This window comes from Abramis brama (assembly GCF_963993115.1).
Source record: "Abramis brama genome assembly, chromosome: 19".
Classification (NCBI taxonomy): domain Eukaryota; kingdom Metazoa; phylum Chordata; class Actinopteri; order Cypriniformes; family Leuciscidae; genus Abramis; species Abramis brama.
The window spans coordinates 34191619-34210611 of NC_139981.1; the positions used below are offsets into that span (position 1 = coordinate 34191619).

Here is an 18993-nt window from a genome sequence, read left to right on the forward strand (position 1 = left end):
CACACACTCTCTCACTCCACACACTCTCTCACTCCTCACACTCCACACACTCCACACACTCTCTCACTCCTCACACTCCACACACTCCTCACACTCCACACACTCCACACACTCCTCACACTCCACACACTCCACACACTCCTCACACTCCACACACTCCACACACTCCACACACTCCTCACACTCCACACACTCCACACACTCCTCACACTCCACACAATCCACACACTCCACACACTCCTCACACTCCACACACTCCACACACTCCTCACACTCCTCACACTCCTCACACTCCACACACTCCTCACACTCCACACACTCCACACACTCCACACACTCCACACACTCTCACACTCCACACACTCTCTCACTCCACACACTCTCTCACTCCTCACACTCCACACACTCCACACACTCTCTCACTCCTCACACTCCACACACTCCTCACACTCCACACACTCCTCACACTCCACACACTCCTCACACTCCACACAATCCACACACTCCTCACACTCCACACACTCCACACACTCCTCACACTCCACACACTCCACACACTCTCTCACTCCTCACACTCCACACACTCCACACACTCCTCACACTCCACACACTCCTCACACTCCACACACTCTCACACTCCACACACTCTCTCACTCCTCACACTCCACACACTCCACACACTCTCACACTCCACACACTCTCACACTCCACACACTCTCACACTCCACACACTCACACACTCTCACACTCCACACACTCTCTCACTCCACACACTCTCTCACTCCACACACTCTCTCACTCCACACACTCTCTCACTCCTCACACTCCACACACTCCTCACACTCCACACACTCTCTCACTCCACACACTCTCTCACTCCACACACTCTCTCACTCCACACACTCTCTCACTCCTCACACTCCACACACTCTCTCACTCCACACACTCTCTCACTCCACACACTCTCTCACTCCACACTCTCTCACTCCTCACACTCCACACACTCTCTCACTCCTCACACTCTCTCACTCCTCACACTCTCACACTCCTCACACTCCACACACTCCTCACACTCCACACACTCCACACACTCTCACACTCCACACACTCTCTCACTCCTCACACTCCACACACTCCACACACTCCTCACACTCCACACACTCACTCTCTCACTCCTCACACTCTCTCACTCCTCACACTCTCTCACTCCACACACTCCACACACTCTCACACTCCACACACTCTCACACTCCACACACTCTCTCACTCCTCACACTCCACACACTCTCTCACTCCACACACTCTCTCACACCTCACACTCCACACACTCCTCACACTCCACACACTCCTCACACTCCACACACTCCACACACTCCTCACACTCTCACGCTCCTCACACTCTCTTCACACTCTCACACTCCACACACTCCTCACACTCACACACTCCACACGCTCCTCACACTCCACACGCTCCTCACGCTCCTCACACTCTCTCACTCCTCACACTCCACACACTCTCACACTCCTCACACTCCACACGCTCCTCACACTCCACACACTCACACACTCCTCACGCTCCACACACTCACACGCTCCTCACGCTTCACACACTCCTCACGCTCCTCACACTCCACACGCTCCACACGCTCCTCACGCTCCTCACACTCCACACACTTCACACGCTCCTCACACTCCTCACACTCTCTCACTCCTCACACTCTCTCACTCCTCACACTCCACACGCTCCTCACACTCCACACACTCACACGCTCCTCACACTCCTCACGCTCCACACACTCCACGCGCTCCTCACACTCCACACACTCCTCACGCTCCTCACACTCTCACACTCCTCACGCTCCTCACACTCCACACACTCTCACACTCCTCACGCTCCTCACACTCCACGCGCTCCTCACACTCCACACGCTCCTCACGCTCCTCACACTCTCACACTCCTCACGCTCCTCACACTCCACACACTCTCACACTCCTCACGCTCCACACGCTCCACACACTCCACACACTCCTCACACTCCACACACTCCTCACACTCCACACACTCCTCACGCTCTTCACACTCCACACGCTCCTCACACTCCACACGCTCCACACGCTCCTCACACTCCTCACACTCCTCACGCTCCACACGCTCCACACGCTCCACACGCTCCACACACTCCTCACGCTCCACACCCTCCACACGCTCCACACGCTCCACACACTCCACACACTCCTCACACTCCACACACTCCTCACACTCCACACACTCCTCACGCTCTTCACACTCCACACACTCTCACACTCCTCACGCTCCACACGCTCCACACACTCCACACACTCCTCACACTCCACACACTCCTCACACTCCACACACTCCTCACACTCCACACACTCTCACACTCCTCACGCTCCACACGCTCCACACACTCCACACACTCCTCACACTCCACACACTCCTCACACTCCACACACTCCTCACGCTCTTCACACTCCACACGCTCCTCACACTCCACACGCTCCACACGCTCCTCACACTCCTCACACTCTTCACACTCCACACGCTCCTCACACTCCACACGCTCCACACGCTCCTCACACTCCTCACACTCTCACACTCCTCACACTCCACACACTCCTCACACTCCACACACTCCACACACTCTCACACTCCACACACTCTCTCACTCCTCACACTCCACACACTCCACACACTCCTCACACTCCACACACTCACTCTCTCACTCCTCACACTCTCTCACTCCTCACACTCTCTCACTCCACACACTCCACACACTCTCACACTCCACACACTCTCACACTCCACACACTCTCTCACTCCTCACACTCCACACACTCTCTCACTCCACACACTCTCTCACACCTCACACTCCACACACTCCTCACACTCCACACACTCCTCACACTCCACACACTCCACACACTCCTCACACTCTCACGCTCCTCACACTCTCTTCACACTCTCACACTCCACACACTCCTCACACTCACACACTCCACACGCTCCTCACACTCCACACGCTCCTCACGCTCCTCACACTCTCTCACTCCTCACACTCCACACACTCTCACACTCCTCACACTCCACACGCTCCTCACACTCCACACACTCACACACTCCTCACGCTCCACACACTCACACGCTCCTCACGCTTCACACACTCCTCACGCTCCTCACACTCCACACGCTCCACACGCTCCTCACGCTCCTCACACTCCACACACTTCACACGCTCCTCACACTCCTCACACTCTCTCACTCCTCACACTCTCTCACTCCTCACACTCCACACGCTCCTCACACTCCACACACTCACACGCTCCTCACACTCCTCACGCTCCACACACTCCACGCGCTCCTCACACTCCACACACTCCTCACGCTCCTCACACTCTCACACTCCTCACGCTCCTCACACTCCACACACTCTCACACTCCTCACGCTCCTCACACTCCACGCGCTCCTCACACTCCACACGCTCCTCACGCTCCTCACACTCTCACACTCCTCACGCTCCTCACACTCCACACACTCTCACACTCCTCACGCTCCACACGCTCCACACACTCCTCACACTCCACACACTCCTCACACTCCACACACTCCTCACGCTCTTCACACTCCACACGCTCCTCACACTCCACACGCTCCACACGCTCCTCACACTCCTCACACTCCTCACGCTCCACACGCTCCACACGCTCCACACGCTCCTCACACTCCTCACACTCCACACACTCCTCGCGCTCCTCACGCTCCACACGCTCCACACGCTCCACACACTCCTCACGCTCCACACCCTCCACACGCTCCACACGCTCCACAATTTGAATTTCTCTCTTAAATATTAGTAAAATTCTAATTATATAAAGTATAATTACATACTTAATGTTAGAGGATAAAAGTACTGTATTGTCTCCTATGATCACAAGAGGGCACAAACGAGCGCAAAAATCTGATCTGAGCCAGTGCTGAGTGCTTTCTGTTGACAGTGTTTCAGCTGATAAACACACACACTCAGCTCTGACTGACGTGCATGTTTGGTCATGCGTGTCTTGGCATGATTTTTGCCTCCAACTGAGAGGGTTTTCGTCAGCAGGAAGAGTTTTCCCGCCATTTTTCACATTAACAACGCAGCCGCACCGCACTGTACTGGATAAGCTAACAAACACAAACCGCATCAGTGATGTCTCACGCGACACACAAAATTCGAATGCACGTTTTTTGCATTCAAATGTGCAGTTTTTATTTTAAAATTCGACGAATATTTGAAATTCAATTGAAATTTTTATTTGGCAGCCATAGTGTGTGATGTTGCTGTTGCTGCTGTTGCAACATTCCACGCTTAGTGTTTTCGGTTAAATCATCCGGGGACTTAAAGTGCACTTTTTCTCTTTAGAGTTATCAGAGTGAACACACTGCTCGCACTATTCATACTACAAAATGGCCCAGAATGAGGTTTGGGCCTCAGCTAAGGTGTCTCTGTGTGATGATGTGTGATGATGTGCTCAGTGTTGTGATGCGATTGAGTGTTCTCCACAGTGTCCTCCCGATGGCCAGCCGGCTCCGATGACTGGAGTGTCCCGTGTGGCGGCCGTCGGCCCGTATATCCAGTCCTCCACGATGCCCCGGGGCTCCAGCAAACAGGACCTGCTCATCAAACACACTTACCCAGAAGGCACTGCAACGGTCCCGCATCAGGAGAAGAGCGCTCATCCCGCAGCAGGTTTGCACACACACTCACATCTGAGACCCTGCACCACAGAACCAGTCAAACCATTCATTGTGAATAAAATAAGCTGAATAAATAAGCTTTCCATTGATGTATGATCTGTTAGGATAGGACAATATTTGGCCGAGATATTGAAAATCTGGAATCTGAGGATGCAAAAAAATCAAAATATTGAGAAAATCTCCTTTAAAGTTGTGCATTTATGTTCATGATTGTGCTGCATTCACTCACACAAATAAATGTTTGATATATTTACGGAAGGAAATGCACAAAATATCTTCATGGATCATGATCTTTACTTAATATCCTAATGATTTTTGGCATAAAAGAAAAATCGATACTTTTGATCCATTCAGTGTATTGTTGGCTATTGCCACAAATAAACCCGTGCGACATGTGACTGGTTTTGTGGTCCAGGGTCACATTTGAGGAGTTATTTTACACCGAGAAGTACTATATGCAAAATATGCAAATCACTTTTTCATAAACAATCCGTAAATAAATTTCAATAAATTGATATTTGTATTGTTATAAAATGCATTCATGAAAAACAATATATTAGATTTAGATACACTACCGTTCAAAAGTTTTAGATCGGTAAGATTAATTAATGTTTTTGAAAGGAGTCTTTTCTGCTCACAAATACAGCAAAAACTGTAATATATAGAAATATTTTTACAATTTAAAACAGCTTATTTGTATTTGAAAATATTTAGAAATGTAATTTATTCCTGTGACCGAAGCTGAACTTTAGCATCATTACTCTGCAGTGCAAAAACATTAAAGAAATCGTACAGGTCTAAAACTTTTCAACATAGTGTACATCTAAACAATTTACAATATTTATATATGAACATAAATCTAATATAAATTGTTTAATTTATACATAAATATCAAATATTATCTAGGCCTTAAGAAAATAAATTATATAAAATTAAAAGACGTTTTGTGCAAAATATCATAATATTAAAGGCTCAAACCGCGCCTGCGCTTCTGGAGTCAGAGCGTTTCGTGTTCAGAAGTCCAGGGCACAAAGAGAAGAGATAGTGCTCAAACTCCTCGTGTGTTATATCTGTTCTGTTGGACGAAAGCCACACATATGAGCTGCGTTTCATTTATCATCAGCTCACTCCAAGACCCAGGGCCGCAGTCGGAGAGAGAGCGGCACCAGCACTGGTAAGAGCGCCTCTACTCTACATGACTGTGTTTCTGCAACTTACTTCAGGTTCTTATGCGTGTGCGCGTCAGCTAGCTGAAGAGATACTGCGGCGATCTGGCTTAAAGTGCACAGAAACATTTATGGTGCTTATAATGTGTTAATAATTGCCTTTTGTGGAGCTTAACAGTAACAACCTTGAGTATGCAGTAGGTATGTCAATTTACATAAATTCCTATAATCCACCGTTGTTTAAATTAACGATCAAGTAATCAATTAATTGTTAACCTTAACCTCTCGCCGCTAGTCATCACGTTACTTAAAGGGGTGGTTGAATATGATTTCACTTTTCTAACTTTAGTTTGTGTGTAATGTTGCTGTTTGAGCATAAACAACATCTGCAAAGTTACGACGCTCAAAGTTCAAAGCAAAGGGAGATATTTTCTTTTTAAAGAAATGGCTTTTTAAGGACTACAACAAACGGCTGGTAGAGACTACAGGAGCTTCTTCACGGGTTAGTGACATCACCAACCCTAAAATTTACATAAACCCCGCCCCTGTGAATGCGATTTATAGATTATCAAGACAGAATATGCTAATCAGTGACTAGAAGATAACTACACATCAGCTACTTAAATTAATCTACTAATCATTCAGAAATGTCCTGTTGCTTCTACATGTTGTCACTTCTTCTTGAGTCTGTCCATCATTCTGACTCCGGTTTGAACATAAAAGGCTAAAAGTTTTTGAAATTTTCAGTGCATGTCTGTGTGAGGTAAAAGGACACAAGCAGTTGTAGCTCCGCCCCCTGTGCCGGGAGCAGCAGCTCATTTGCATTTAATGGGACAGACACGAAAACTGAGTGTTTTTGCTCACCCTCAAAAAGTGACAACTATAACATGCTGTAAAAAATATCTGTGGGGTATTTTGAGCTAAAACTTCACGCACACACTCTGGGGACATCAGAGACTTATTTTACATCTTGTGAAAAGGGCATTATAGGACCCCTTTAACCAGCACTTGCTTATGATATAAGGAATATGACCACCTTTTAAATTTACTGACATATTATAAGTGCTCTATTTTCATAGCATGAAAACCTTTCAGGGAGTCCAGAAACAGTGACACTCATTTAGAGATTTTTCATGCTCGAACACCAACAACAGCAACACTACACACTAAAGAGAGATGAACATGGGAAACGGCATCATAGTGCTCTCTACTTCTGCAGGTCTGCCCTCAGCACAGGTGTCCTCAAAGCCGTCTAACTGGAGCTCAGCCAATGCGAAGCCCTCCATTAACAACGGGTCCGCCAGTCTCCCACGCTCGGTGACCCAGGCATCGAGTAACCCAGGTGACCCTCACACCCCTCACCGCAGAGTTAGGCCTGTTTACACCTGTGTTTACACCTGTGCTTCCTCAGATTGGACAGCGATCTGATTCATCAAAACCATTCCACTTACACCTGCTCACATTAATGTGTTTTCACAAAACGGATATAAATCTGATCTTCAGTTTCCGCACTATATGCAGATTTAATGTCACGTCACCGAAAGCAACAGATATGATCTGCGTTTTATTATCAGCTAATTTCAAACTCAAAGACCGCAATAAGAGAGAGCGGCAACAGCAGATCATTTAGTTTCTGTACTGTTAATGAAGCTGATTGAGTGTTAAGCGTCTGCGACTTACTTTGATTAGCGATAGTTAGCTTGATGAAGAGATGCTCAGCGGCTCATCTGTGGTAATGCGTGCTGCAATAGTGCCATCATATCTGGCTGTAACATGACATATAGCCTATAACACGCTCTCATACGTTTATTTTTTAGCATTGTTGGAAGGAGTAACATTTACATATGTGGTTTCATCAACCAGATGCATTTACACTTGTCCAGTTCGTCTGGAACGCATCACAGACCTCCTCCTGATGTGGTTTGAGAGATCAGATTTAAATCTGTCTCGAATCATGTATTCAATATATACGTTTAATTAAATATACTTTTCGGAGGGCATTTACACCTGGTCTAAAAAAATAAAAACACCTGGTCTTTTCCCGATCGGATATGTATCAGATCACAGATCACGCATGAAGTGTCCAGTGTAAAGCGGCCCTTAGCCTCCGCTACATGTGCTGTGAGTTGAAACACGCGTGCTTGTGCTCCAGATAAAGCAGAGGTGCTGAAGCGGGACCCCAGGGTGCGCCCCGCCTCCATGTTTGAGTCCCTCGAAGCGCCTGCTGCTTCTCTACGCAAGAACCAGAGCAGCGAGGACCTCGCCAGAGACGCACAGGTACAGGACACACGTGCACACACACATATCAGTGTGTTTTACTATACACTACCGGTCAAAAGCTGTGAATGTGATTGTTTTTTGTTTTTGAGAAGAGTCTCTTCTGCTCACCAAGGCTGCGTTTATTTGATAAAAAAACAACAACGTAAAAACTGTGAAATATTATTAGAATGTAAATCATCTGTTTTCTATGTGAATATTCAGTAAAGTGTAATTTATTCCTGTGATCAAAGCTGAATTTCAGCATCATTACTCCAGTCTTCAGTGTCACATGATCCTTCAGAAATCACTCTAATATGATGATCTGATGCTCAAGAAACATTTATGATTATTATCAGTGTTGAAAACGGTTGTGCTGCTTCATGTTTTTGTGGAAACCGTCAGATTTTTTTTTTAAAAAGAAAGAAATTTTGACTTTTATTCAGCACACACACATTAAATTGATCAAAAGTGGCATTTTTAATGCTGCAAAGATTCTATTTAAAATAAATGCTGTTCTTTTGAACTTTCTATTCATCATAGAATCCTGAACCATATTTTCCAAAAAATATTTTGCTATGAAAACTGCTGTCAACATTGATAACAATAAGATTATAATCTTATGATCTATAATAAGAATTAAGCGCAAATGAAAATTGCAAATAACTCAAATCATCATATTAGAGTGATTTCTGAAGGATCATGTGACACTGAAGACTGGAGTAATGATGCTGAACATTCAGCTTTGATCACAGGAATAAATTACACTTTACTATATTTTCACATAGAAAACAGATGATTTGCATTATTGAATTCCAGACATTTGGCCTGTAGTGCACAGTCTCTTCGTCTCAATATGCCGACACCATCAGGTTGATATTTAAACAGTGACACTGATGTTTCTTTACTCTCAGAGCGCCGTCAAGAACACAGTCAAGGTTCCTCCTCCAGTTCCCAGTAAACCTAAACAGGCCGGCCTGCCCAAGACGGGCCTCAACGCCGGGACCTTCCCAGGCAAGAGTAAATCCACCCAGCAGCCGCCCACTGGTTCCCAGCATGCTTTACCCCAGGGCAGTACTCTACCCCTTCCCTCGAAGCCCGAGGCTCCTCCGGCCGCCACCGTACACCCCTTCAGTCCCGATCCCCCCGGGGCCAAAGACGTCCTGCTGAAGCCCCAGATGCTGGCCACCAGCTCCATCTACAGCATGTACACGCAGCAGAGCGCGACGGGGGCGCCGGCCCGAGCGCAGACCCGCGGCAGCAACTTCATCAGCGGTGAGTCCGGCACGCTTTCAGCAGGACAAGCTCTCATTCAGCAGACCGCTGTATCCAGCAGGGCTGGGACGATTCATCTCCCGATTCGATGCTATCACGATACTCGGGTGCCAATACGACATGTATTGCGTTTTTTTTTTTTTTTTAGAATTGCGATTCGATATTGCAATTTTTTAAACACTAGACCATCGGGAAAGTTACATCATTCACTTACACAGACTGTACATGATGTATAAGATGAGTCATATTTACAAAAATCTGTTTTATTTCAGAAGCATCATACAGGACTACATTCTCTAGAATAAATGATTCAATAACAAATACATTGGTTTCACTTTATTTTGATGGTCCCTTTAACACGTTCTGTTGACTATAAGTAACGCTGCACCTACATGTCTACTAGCTCTCATTAGAGTGTTAGTTACGCATTAGTCGACTGGTAGGGTTAGGGTTAGAATAAGTTGACATGTAGTTGCAAAATTACTTATAGTCAGTAGAGTGTCTGTTGGAGGACCGTCACAATAAAGTGTTTGCAGATATTAAGCAGACAGTCTACTAATACTCTAATGAAAGTTAGTTGACATATAGTTGCAAAGTTACTTATAGTCAACAGCACGTTCAAAAGGGACCATCAAAATAAAGTGTTACCAATACATTTTGTAACAGTCACTTGTCGCCTCTTAGTGGCGAACCAATGCAAGCGCTCTCCAGTGTGTTCATGTTTTTACTCGCGTCTGAACAGAAGAAATGGAGATTTACAGCTCAAAGAAGGCGGAGCCTCAGAGCCACACCCACCTGTTACATCATCACCACACTGACCAATGGGAGTTCATAGGTGTTTACCAGCCAAAGCGAACTTAACCAGAAAGATCTCGATATGAACTCCCAATTTGAACTTCGTTTTGGCCTGATTTTGTTTGATGACATCACACAGGTTAATTCAAGATTTTGCTAAGCGTTAATCTAGCTTGCCATTGTACACTATGAATATTGTTGGCTTTGTGACAGATTGCTTGTAGGTCACTTTGGATAAAATGCTTAAGGTGACTAATGCCGATAACGATAAAGATATAATTAAAAAAATCTTTCTCAATATTAAAGAATAACCGAGTTCACACCACAGATATAATGATAATGGCACAGAGAAATCATACAGCTGATGAACGACAAAAACATTGACAGCCAATCAGAATCCATCCTGTTGTAACAAACTGTGTTAAAGCGGCAGACAAGCACGAATAAACAGAACGATATCATCCGCTGATGTGGACGCTAATAAAGTTATCTTTATAGTTATCGTTCTTGGTGTGAACGGGCCTTTAAAGGTGCATTGTGTAATATTTAGGAGGATCTGTTGACAGAAATGTTCTGTTGACATCACTTCCTGTCGGCCTCCATAACTTCTGTTGGGTGCAATTCACAACCTCACCACTAGATGCTGCTAAAATGACTCAGTGCACCTTTAAGAATGTACTTTTTTTTTAAATTATGATAATTTTTCTTTCATTTTTCATCATGTAGTTTACGGGAAGCCAGTGACGTCCACAGGCCAGCCGTCTCAAAACCAGCTCCCTGAGAACCCGTACCTGGACCCTCCCAGTGTCCCTGAGACCGAGAAGGACCACAGTCCTGCTCCCGAACCCCAGGAGCCCGAGCGCATTCCCAGACCCCTCAGTCCCACCAAGCTCCTGCCCTTCATCTCGAACCCCTACCGCCACCAGAGCGACGTGGACCTGGAGGCTCTCCGCAAGAGACTCTACAACGCGCCGAGACCCCTGAAGAAGCGCAGCTCCATCACGGAGCCCGAGGGCCCCGGCGGCCCCAACATTCAGAAGCTGCTGTACCAGAAGACCACTCTGGCCGCGATGGAGACCACGGCGAGTCCTGCGGGAGACGAGGAGAAGGAGACGCCGGCAGGAGCTGAGGGAGCGTCACTCCAGGGACCCAAACCGGCAGAAACCGAAGCAGAGAGCGTCCCTCCTTCTCCTCCACCACCGCCTCCACACCCGGCTCCACAACACCACGCTGCGATCTCCCCTCCACCTCCGGCCCAACAACCCCACGCTGCGATCTCCCCTCCTCCTCCTCAGCCAGCCAGCCCTCCTCCTCCTCCTCCTCCTCCTCCTCCTCCTCCTCCTGCTCCTCCTGCTGAGAGCCTCATTGAAGACTTCCCTCCCTATCCTCCACCGCCCTATCCCAGCGGAGCCGAGCAGGAGCCTCCAGAAGACACCCTCAACATGAAGCCACCGGAGGTCACCGGACAGGTTCGCTTTCCACCCGTAAGTCCCGTCTAGCGAACACTTGATATTGACACACATTTCAATTCCATTACAAAGATTTTGATTCACAGGCTTGCAATGTGATTCAGTTCCGATCTCGATTCAGTTCAATTCTGACTTTGATTCATTTGTATATATGTATCCAGTTCAGTGTTTTTCTCCAGTAATCTCTGTGAACTGAAGCTGTAACTCTACTAACTCTACTCTGTCTATTTCTCAAGTTATTAACTATCGAGTTTATGGTCACTGAACGTGACTTTGTTCTCAAGCTGTTAATAATCTATATCGGTTCATTAAAATGAGAGTTTAACACTGAATGCTATGTGAGAGAATGATGCAGTTGAAGCAACGCGAAGTCACAGCGTGCAACATTGAAAAGCTCAAAGCGAAGAGATATTTGATGCTTAGTGTATTATATCTATGCAACAGTTTATTGAGCCTTTTCTTTTAACAGTTTTAAATTTCAGTTACAGTGCGCATGAAGAACAACTCACAGTGCTCTCGACTCCAGTGCTGTAATCTAACACACACCCGGGAGACAGGAATATGATTTAGAAAGCGCAATAAACTCCAGCAAGATAGTCATTTTATGCAAACTAGGGCTGGGACAGTAAACTGATGCATTGTGAATCGAGAAATGATTCTGGATCGATTCCAATTTTTTCCGAATGCATTGCGATTCTCTCTTGAATCGATTCTGAGCTTATTGTTTAACAGCAGATGCACTGCGTGCTTTGGAAACAGCCGTAATCTGCTGGCTTCCAGTTCCTTACACACACACCACTTGAACCTTCTATAAAATAATCATTCATAAAGTTCAAAAAGGTTGAAGCGAATTACAAGGGTGTTTGCAGTGGGCTGTATAGATTAATCTCACGTCATAAAAGCATTCTGAGGTGCAAGTATATTCTCAGACTCAACCGAACGCACGAGCGCTCTTCTTCGTGAGCATTTGAGCGTGCCGTTATAAACTAGCCTAGAGCGCCACCTGCTGGTGAAAACTAGCCTAGAGCGCCATCTGCTGTTGAAAACTAGCCTAGAGCGCCATCTGCTGTTGAAAACTAGCCTAGAGCGCCATCTGCTGGTGAAAACTAGTCTAGAGCGCCATCTGCTGGTGAAAACTAGTCTAGAGCGCCATCTGCTGGTGAAAACTAGCCTAGAGCGCCATCTGCTGGTGAAAACTAGCCTAGAGCGCCATCTGCTGGTGAAAACTAAGCTCAGAATCGATTCGAGAGAGAATCGCGATGCATTCGGAAAAAATTGGAATCGATCCACAAATCGCGATGAATCGATTTATTGTCCCAGCCCTAATGCAAACCATAGACCTTTATCTACAAATAAAGTATAATAATGGGAACATTGATCTGGGAGAGAGTGTCATGGTGTTACTGTCGTATCCGAACGCGACGCGCTGTTTGAATGCTGAATGGAGAATGATTTTTCAGGCCGACTGTAGTTTGACTAATGTTTGATTTGGTAATCGGATCAGTGATCTGTCCCTTGTGTTTGAGCTGCAGCCTTTCCTGTATAGCTTCCGTACCTCAAATGCAGTGCATGTCACGTGGGATGAAAGCGTCTGTGAACTGCATGAGTGTGAGATGTGTGTGTTGTGTGTCCAGGGTAAGAGGACGAACCTGCGCAAGGCCGGATCGGAGCGCATCGAGCACAGCATGAGGGTGCACTTCAATCCTCTGGCTCTCTTACTGGACTCGTCTCTGGAGGGAGAGCTGGATCTGGTGCAGCGCATCATACACGAGGAAAGGCACATTTCACACTTTACACCTGAACATATACTGGATGTCCGTGAGTGTGTGACTGATGGATTATTAGTGTTTTATTATATATTGCTGGTCAAAACTGTGGAATAATTAGTCAAGTCACCTTCATTTATACAGCGCTTTTAACAATGCAGATTGTTTCAAAGCAGCTTTACAGTGATAATAGGAAATTAATAGAACAGAGATTGTTTTGGCTTTACAGCAGCTCTAGAAAATAGTTATTGTTAATTAAAAGTCCCCCTCTAGTCAATCATTTTATCCCTTAAAACTCATCTTTGATCACCAAAATGAGCCCCGCCTCCACTCACTCACTCAGCTCAGAGATCCACTGGTTGACGATCACACGTTGATCTGATTGGTTACAAGGTAGTTTGTGACGTCAGAAACACCAGCGATTTCAAAGCGTGTTTTTGAGACTGTCTTTGGTTCACTGCAGTTTTAAGGAGGAAATACTCAGCAATGGAGTCGACTTATGAATTTACACATGGTTTGTCTTAAAGCATATTAAAAACACCACATAGACACATAAACTACATTAAAAGCTGGATTTTCACCACAGGGGGACTTTAAGATTTTTTTATGTTTTTGAAAAGTCTTGCCATTTTAAATTTTAAGAATATTTCACTGTTTTTACTGCATTTCTGATCAAATAGAAGTAGGCTTGTTGAGCAGAAGAGACTTTAAACAAAAATTAAAGAATCATAATTATTCCAATCCTTTGACCGTTGTGCAAGTATCATGAATTTAAGAATCTGGTTGTAATTGCCAGGGTTGGAGGATGAGGCAAGGACTCGATGCAGAGATAAGATGGGCTTTTATTTAATCAAAATCAAACAACAACAACAACAACTACCCCGTGTGGCAAAACTTGTGTAGTCCACAATCTGGCCCAGGACTGCACACACAAGGAGAATAAATAGGGCAGCAAACAAGGAGGGTAACGAGGAAGGACAGGTTGGACAAGTGAGCCAATAAGGGGTTAAGACCAGGGATGAGATTCAGAAATATTGTATTCGAATATTTGGGCTCATAAAAGTCGAATATTCGTTTATTTAAATGACATTTAATGAAAAAGATGCATTTTTGTGTGCTACACAGAACACACACAGACAGAAGAGCGAACTCGAACCACACACTCGCCATGACAGGACCAGAGTGTCACCAGACCGTAGAACCCTGACAGTAATATAATAGAGACGATGAGTCTGTCTGTGTTTGTTGACCCATCAGGTGGAGGACCCGAGTCAGCCGAACGACGAGGGCATCACTGCGCTCCACAACGCTGTGTGTGCCGGCCACACCGACATCGTGAGATTCCTGGTTCAGTACGGAGTCAGTGTGAACGCGGCGGACAGCGACGGATGGTGAGACGGGCTTCACACACTCACACACAGGGGTGTTCGATATATATCGTCTGCGATAATATCCTGATTGTTGTTTTAACGATGTGCAATCTGACGAGCGAGTGAGTGAGCGAGCGAGCGAGTGTGTGTGAGAGAGCGTGTTTGTCTTCCATCCGTAACCCTGTGTGTGTGTGTGTGTGTTTTCCAGGACTCCCCTGCACTGCGCGGCCTCCTGTAATAACGTGTCGGTGTGTAAGTTCCTGGTGGAGTCTGGGGCCGCTGTGTTCGCCATGACCTACAGCGACATGCAGACGGCAGCGGACAAGTGTGAGGAGATGGAGGAGGGATACACACAGTGCTCGCAGTTCCTCTACGGTGCGTTACACACACACACACACACACTCTCACACACGAGCCCTGCGGTTACATGTGCACCAATCATGGGATCATTTACAGTGGACTTCAAGTTCAATTCAGAATTAAAATTTCCTGATAATTTACTCTCCTCCACGTCATCCCAGCTGTTCATGTCTGTCTTTCTTGACAGACAAATGCTGGTAATCAGGTTGAAAGGTCACGCGTGATGTAGGAGGAAGCACCCCCCAGTGTTTACAAAGCCAACGTGCAAAGACTGAGTCAAACGCCATTTACAAAAAAGATAAAAAGATAAAAGGTAAAACAACGATGTGGGACGATTTTGAAGTTGGAGGAGAAAATTAGTTTTTCACCCTTTCCTACATTTCTGAACCGGAACACGCGTGACCTTTCAACCTGATTTACATAATGTGTGTCTCATCACAGCTAGTGCAAGACCAGCATTTTGTGGTTAAAAAGTATATATATATATTTTTTGAAAATGACGAATGGTTTGGCTAAATGAGACTCTTATGCTGCATTCACAGCAAACGCGAATAGAGCGTCTGGCGCGAGTGATGTCAATGTTGAGCCGGTGTAAAGACGCGTTTACGTGCCTCTGGAGGTCCTGCGGCGCGAATGATTTTATTTGGTGCTTTTTGTGCATTCACACGTTTGATGCAAATTCGTGTCTGACGCCCGAGTTAAAAAATCTGAACATTGGCGTCTGTTCGCACCGCGTTAACCAATCAGGAGCCTGCTTGCTGCTGTCACGTGGTGAAGTGACGGGATAAACTCCCGCCCGGAGTCACTCATTCAAAATGGAGTATAGCAATATAGCAGAATATAATATTCAATATAGCAGTTAACTGAGTATCACTAGAAAGAGCACCAACAGTGGTATCCGTGCCACAGTTTGAAAAACATTGATAGTTTTTCAATATTTAATATACTGTCTTTAAAATTTCATATACATTTTCTAAGCGAAGACAGATGGACAGGCGCTCTGCAGCTGGGATAGAACGGCTGTAGTTGGTGTCCTGAAGGGTGATGCGGTGACGCTCTCGATGCTCGATCAGCATCAGCCATCTTGCAAACAGACAAGCGGATTTCGCCTCAGACGCGCGAATGGATTCAACATGTTCAAGCGTCCGATTAGACGTGAATTTGACACGCTATTCGTGTTTGGTGTGAACGCAGTTAGTCTGTGCGACTATAATTTTGAAATGCAGTGAGATCAGCAGTGTAACTAGTGTAACGGGCCATGTCAGTGCGTCACCTCTCAGTGACATCATAACCTCGAATCCCGGATTCACTTCCGCAGAAATAATGGAAACACAAAAGACGCTTTTAATATATTATGTGTTTTATTAGACAGTTTTAGCCAAAACTCTAATCATTGATATATACACAGTTAGTCTTATTGTGTGAATCTCTTGTTTTTCTTGATTTTCTGCATGTAACATGTTCTCAGAGGCAACACTGTTCTATCAAGTGCTTCATATTTAAAGTAACAAAGCACAAAGATTATTGAATGGCAGGCGTGCAACAAATGTTTTATGAAGTTTTGTTCATGCATCAGCAGAAAACAGCTAAAGATTGTAGATTTAGGAGACTCTATACTCTATGCTCGCTCTGACTCTATAATAACTGGCTTCCACAGCACCAGCACAGCTCAGGGTTTGATAAACCCATCAGATCCAGCCTGAGTACAAACATTACATGTAGGAGAATCTTCTGTTTGTTGCTAGTAATAACTCCAGCATTATATATGACACTTATAAACTCAACTCAAGCGTCCTCAGCGGTGTGTGTGTGTTTGAGCGCCGTGTTCTCGTGTGTGTTTGAGCGCCGTGTTCTCGTGTGTGTTTGAGCGCCGTGTTCTCGTGTGTGTTTGAGCGCCGTGTTCTCGTGTGTGTTTGAGCGCCGTGTTCTCGTGTGTGTTTGAGCGCCGTGTTCTCGTGTGTGTTTGAGCGCTGTGTTCTTGTGTGTGTTTGAGCGCCGTGTTCTCGTGTGTGTTTGAGCGCCGTGTTCTCGTGTGTGTTTGAGCACCGTGTTCTCGTGTGTGTTTGAGCGCCGTGTTCTCGTGTGTGTTTGAGCGCCGTGTTCTCGTGTGTGTTTGAGCGCCGTGTTCTCGTGTGTGTTTGAGCGCTGTGTTCTTGTGTGTGTTTGAGCGCCGTGTTCTCGTGTGTTCACAGGTGTGCAGGAGAAGATGGGCATCATGAACCGAGGCGTGGTGTACGGCCTGTGGGACTACGAGAGCGAGGAGGAGGACGAGCTGAGCTTCAGAGAGGGCGACAGCATGAGTGTGAGCCGCAGGGAGGACGAGGACGAGACCGAGTGGTGGTGGGTGCGCATGGGCAACAGAGAGGGGTACGCACCCCGAAACCTGCTGGGGGTGAGTGACGCCACACACACGCACACACACACACACACACATACACACACACTCACGCTCGCCCACGCTAGAGTAGAGACCATAGACTGTAAAACAATATGGTCCGTGACGTCACCCGAGTGTTTCTGAAGAGCATTTCTGAAGCCCAAAGTGGGCGGAGCCGGCCGTCGCCATCTTGGCCGCGCGTCACTCCCGGATAAACGAAAATGTGCAGCGAGTCGGATTAGCTGAGGTGACGTGACGCTAACAGACAGCAGACAAATGGCTAGTAGTGACATCAGCGGCAATCCACCTGTCACTCAAGTGGCCACGCCCTTAATTATGCAGAACTATAAGGCTTAATATGATTTAAACAGACGAGTTATAAAAATAAAAAAACTTCACTTTCAAGCGTACGTTTCGGTGTCTCACAATGGGACACGCCCCCTCCGCGTCTTCCTCAGAAGCCGAATTACATTACGCCAGCCCCAGTTGGCTGGAGGACTTCCCCATTCCTCAGTGTAAGAGCAGCAACACGTCGTCATTACGACATTCAGAGAGCCGGGGTTACACAAGTAACCTATTGTTCTCTTTCAAGCATACGTTTCAATTCAATTCAAAGAACTTTATTTATCCGTTAGGAACTTCATTCGTGTTGAGCATCAATGCATGTACAATTCCACAAACACAGCACAATATGACACACTCGCACACACACACACACACGCACGCACGCACACACACGCACGCACACACACACACACGCATTACATACAGTTGCATGTAAATAAATAATAATTAATAACTAAAGCTTGCAAAATACAATAAATACATGATAAATAAGTAGATAAATAAGCAGTAAACATTAAAAAAGTTTGCGTTAAAAAAAAGAAATGGTCACCAAATCCGCACACACGGGCATACAGTGAGTAAATTTATCAGCCATTCATGTTTCTAATAGATGTGGGCAGAAAACTTGTCATAGCTCTCTTGGTCCTGAATATGAGTGATCTGTGTCTCTGGCCTGAAGGTAGGAGACTATAGTGGCTGTGCAGTGTGTGTGAGTGTGTCTGAGGCTATTTGTGTTGCTTTTATCTTTGTCCTCCTGTTATAAATACTGGTGAGTGATTCCTGCTCCTGTCCGATTATTTTACTACTTAATGTTATGATTTTGTTCAGTGTGTTGCGATGGATGTTGGATAGTGATCCAAACCAGGCTGATATATTGAAAGTTAATACAGACTCAATGAAGCATTTGTAGAGAGCGATCAGGTCTGACTGATGAACCTGGAGTCTACGGAGCTTCCTCAAATAAAAGAGGCGCTGCCGACACTCAGAGTAAATGTGTTCACTGTTTAGTTGGAAGGTAAGTTTGTGATCAAGTATTGTCCCAAGGTATCTATATGAT

The 18993-nt window shown here is 46.0% G+C and overlaps 1 protein-coding gene across 2 annotated transcripts in view; it reads left to right on the top strand.

The window, feature by feature from the left end:
- The window catches only part of tp53bp2a (tumor protein p53 binding protein, 2a), a 35241-nt gene that overhangs the window by 12946 nt on the left and 3302 nt on the right, over positions 1 to 18993 (top strand). Inside the window, exons 9-18 of one of the 2 annotated variants that reach the window (XM_084093305.1) lie at positions 4566 to 4749; positions 5881 to 5931; positions 7143 to 7265; positions 8076 to 8200; positions 9094 to 9454; positions 10976 to 11733; positions 13353 to 13488; positions 14740 to 14875; positions 15063 to 15229; positions 17407 to 17606. In XM_084093305.1, coding sequence (XP_083949431.1) covers positions 4566 to 4749; positions 5881 to 5931; positions 7143 to 7265; positions 8076 to 8200; positions 9094 to 9454; positions 10976 to 11733; positions 13353 to 13488; positions 14740 to 14875; positions 15063 to 15229; positions 17407 to 17606 — 2241 coding nt within the window. The remainder of the gene's footprint in view (positions 1 to 4565; positions 4750 to 5880; positions 5932 to 7142; positions 7266 to 8075; positions 8201 to 9093; positions 9455 to 10975; positions 11734 to 13352; positions 13489 to 14739; positions 14876 to 15062; positions 15230 to 17406; positions 17607 to 18993) is intronic. The other variant, XM_084093306.1, reaches the window with a different exon arrangement.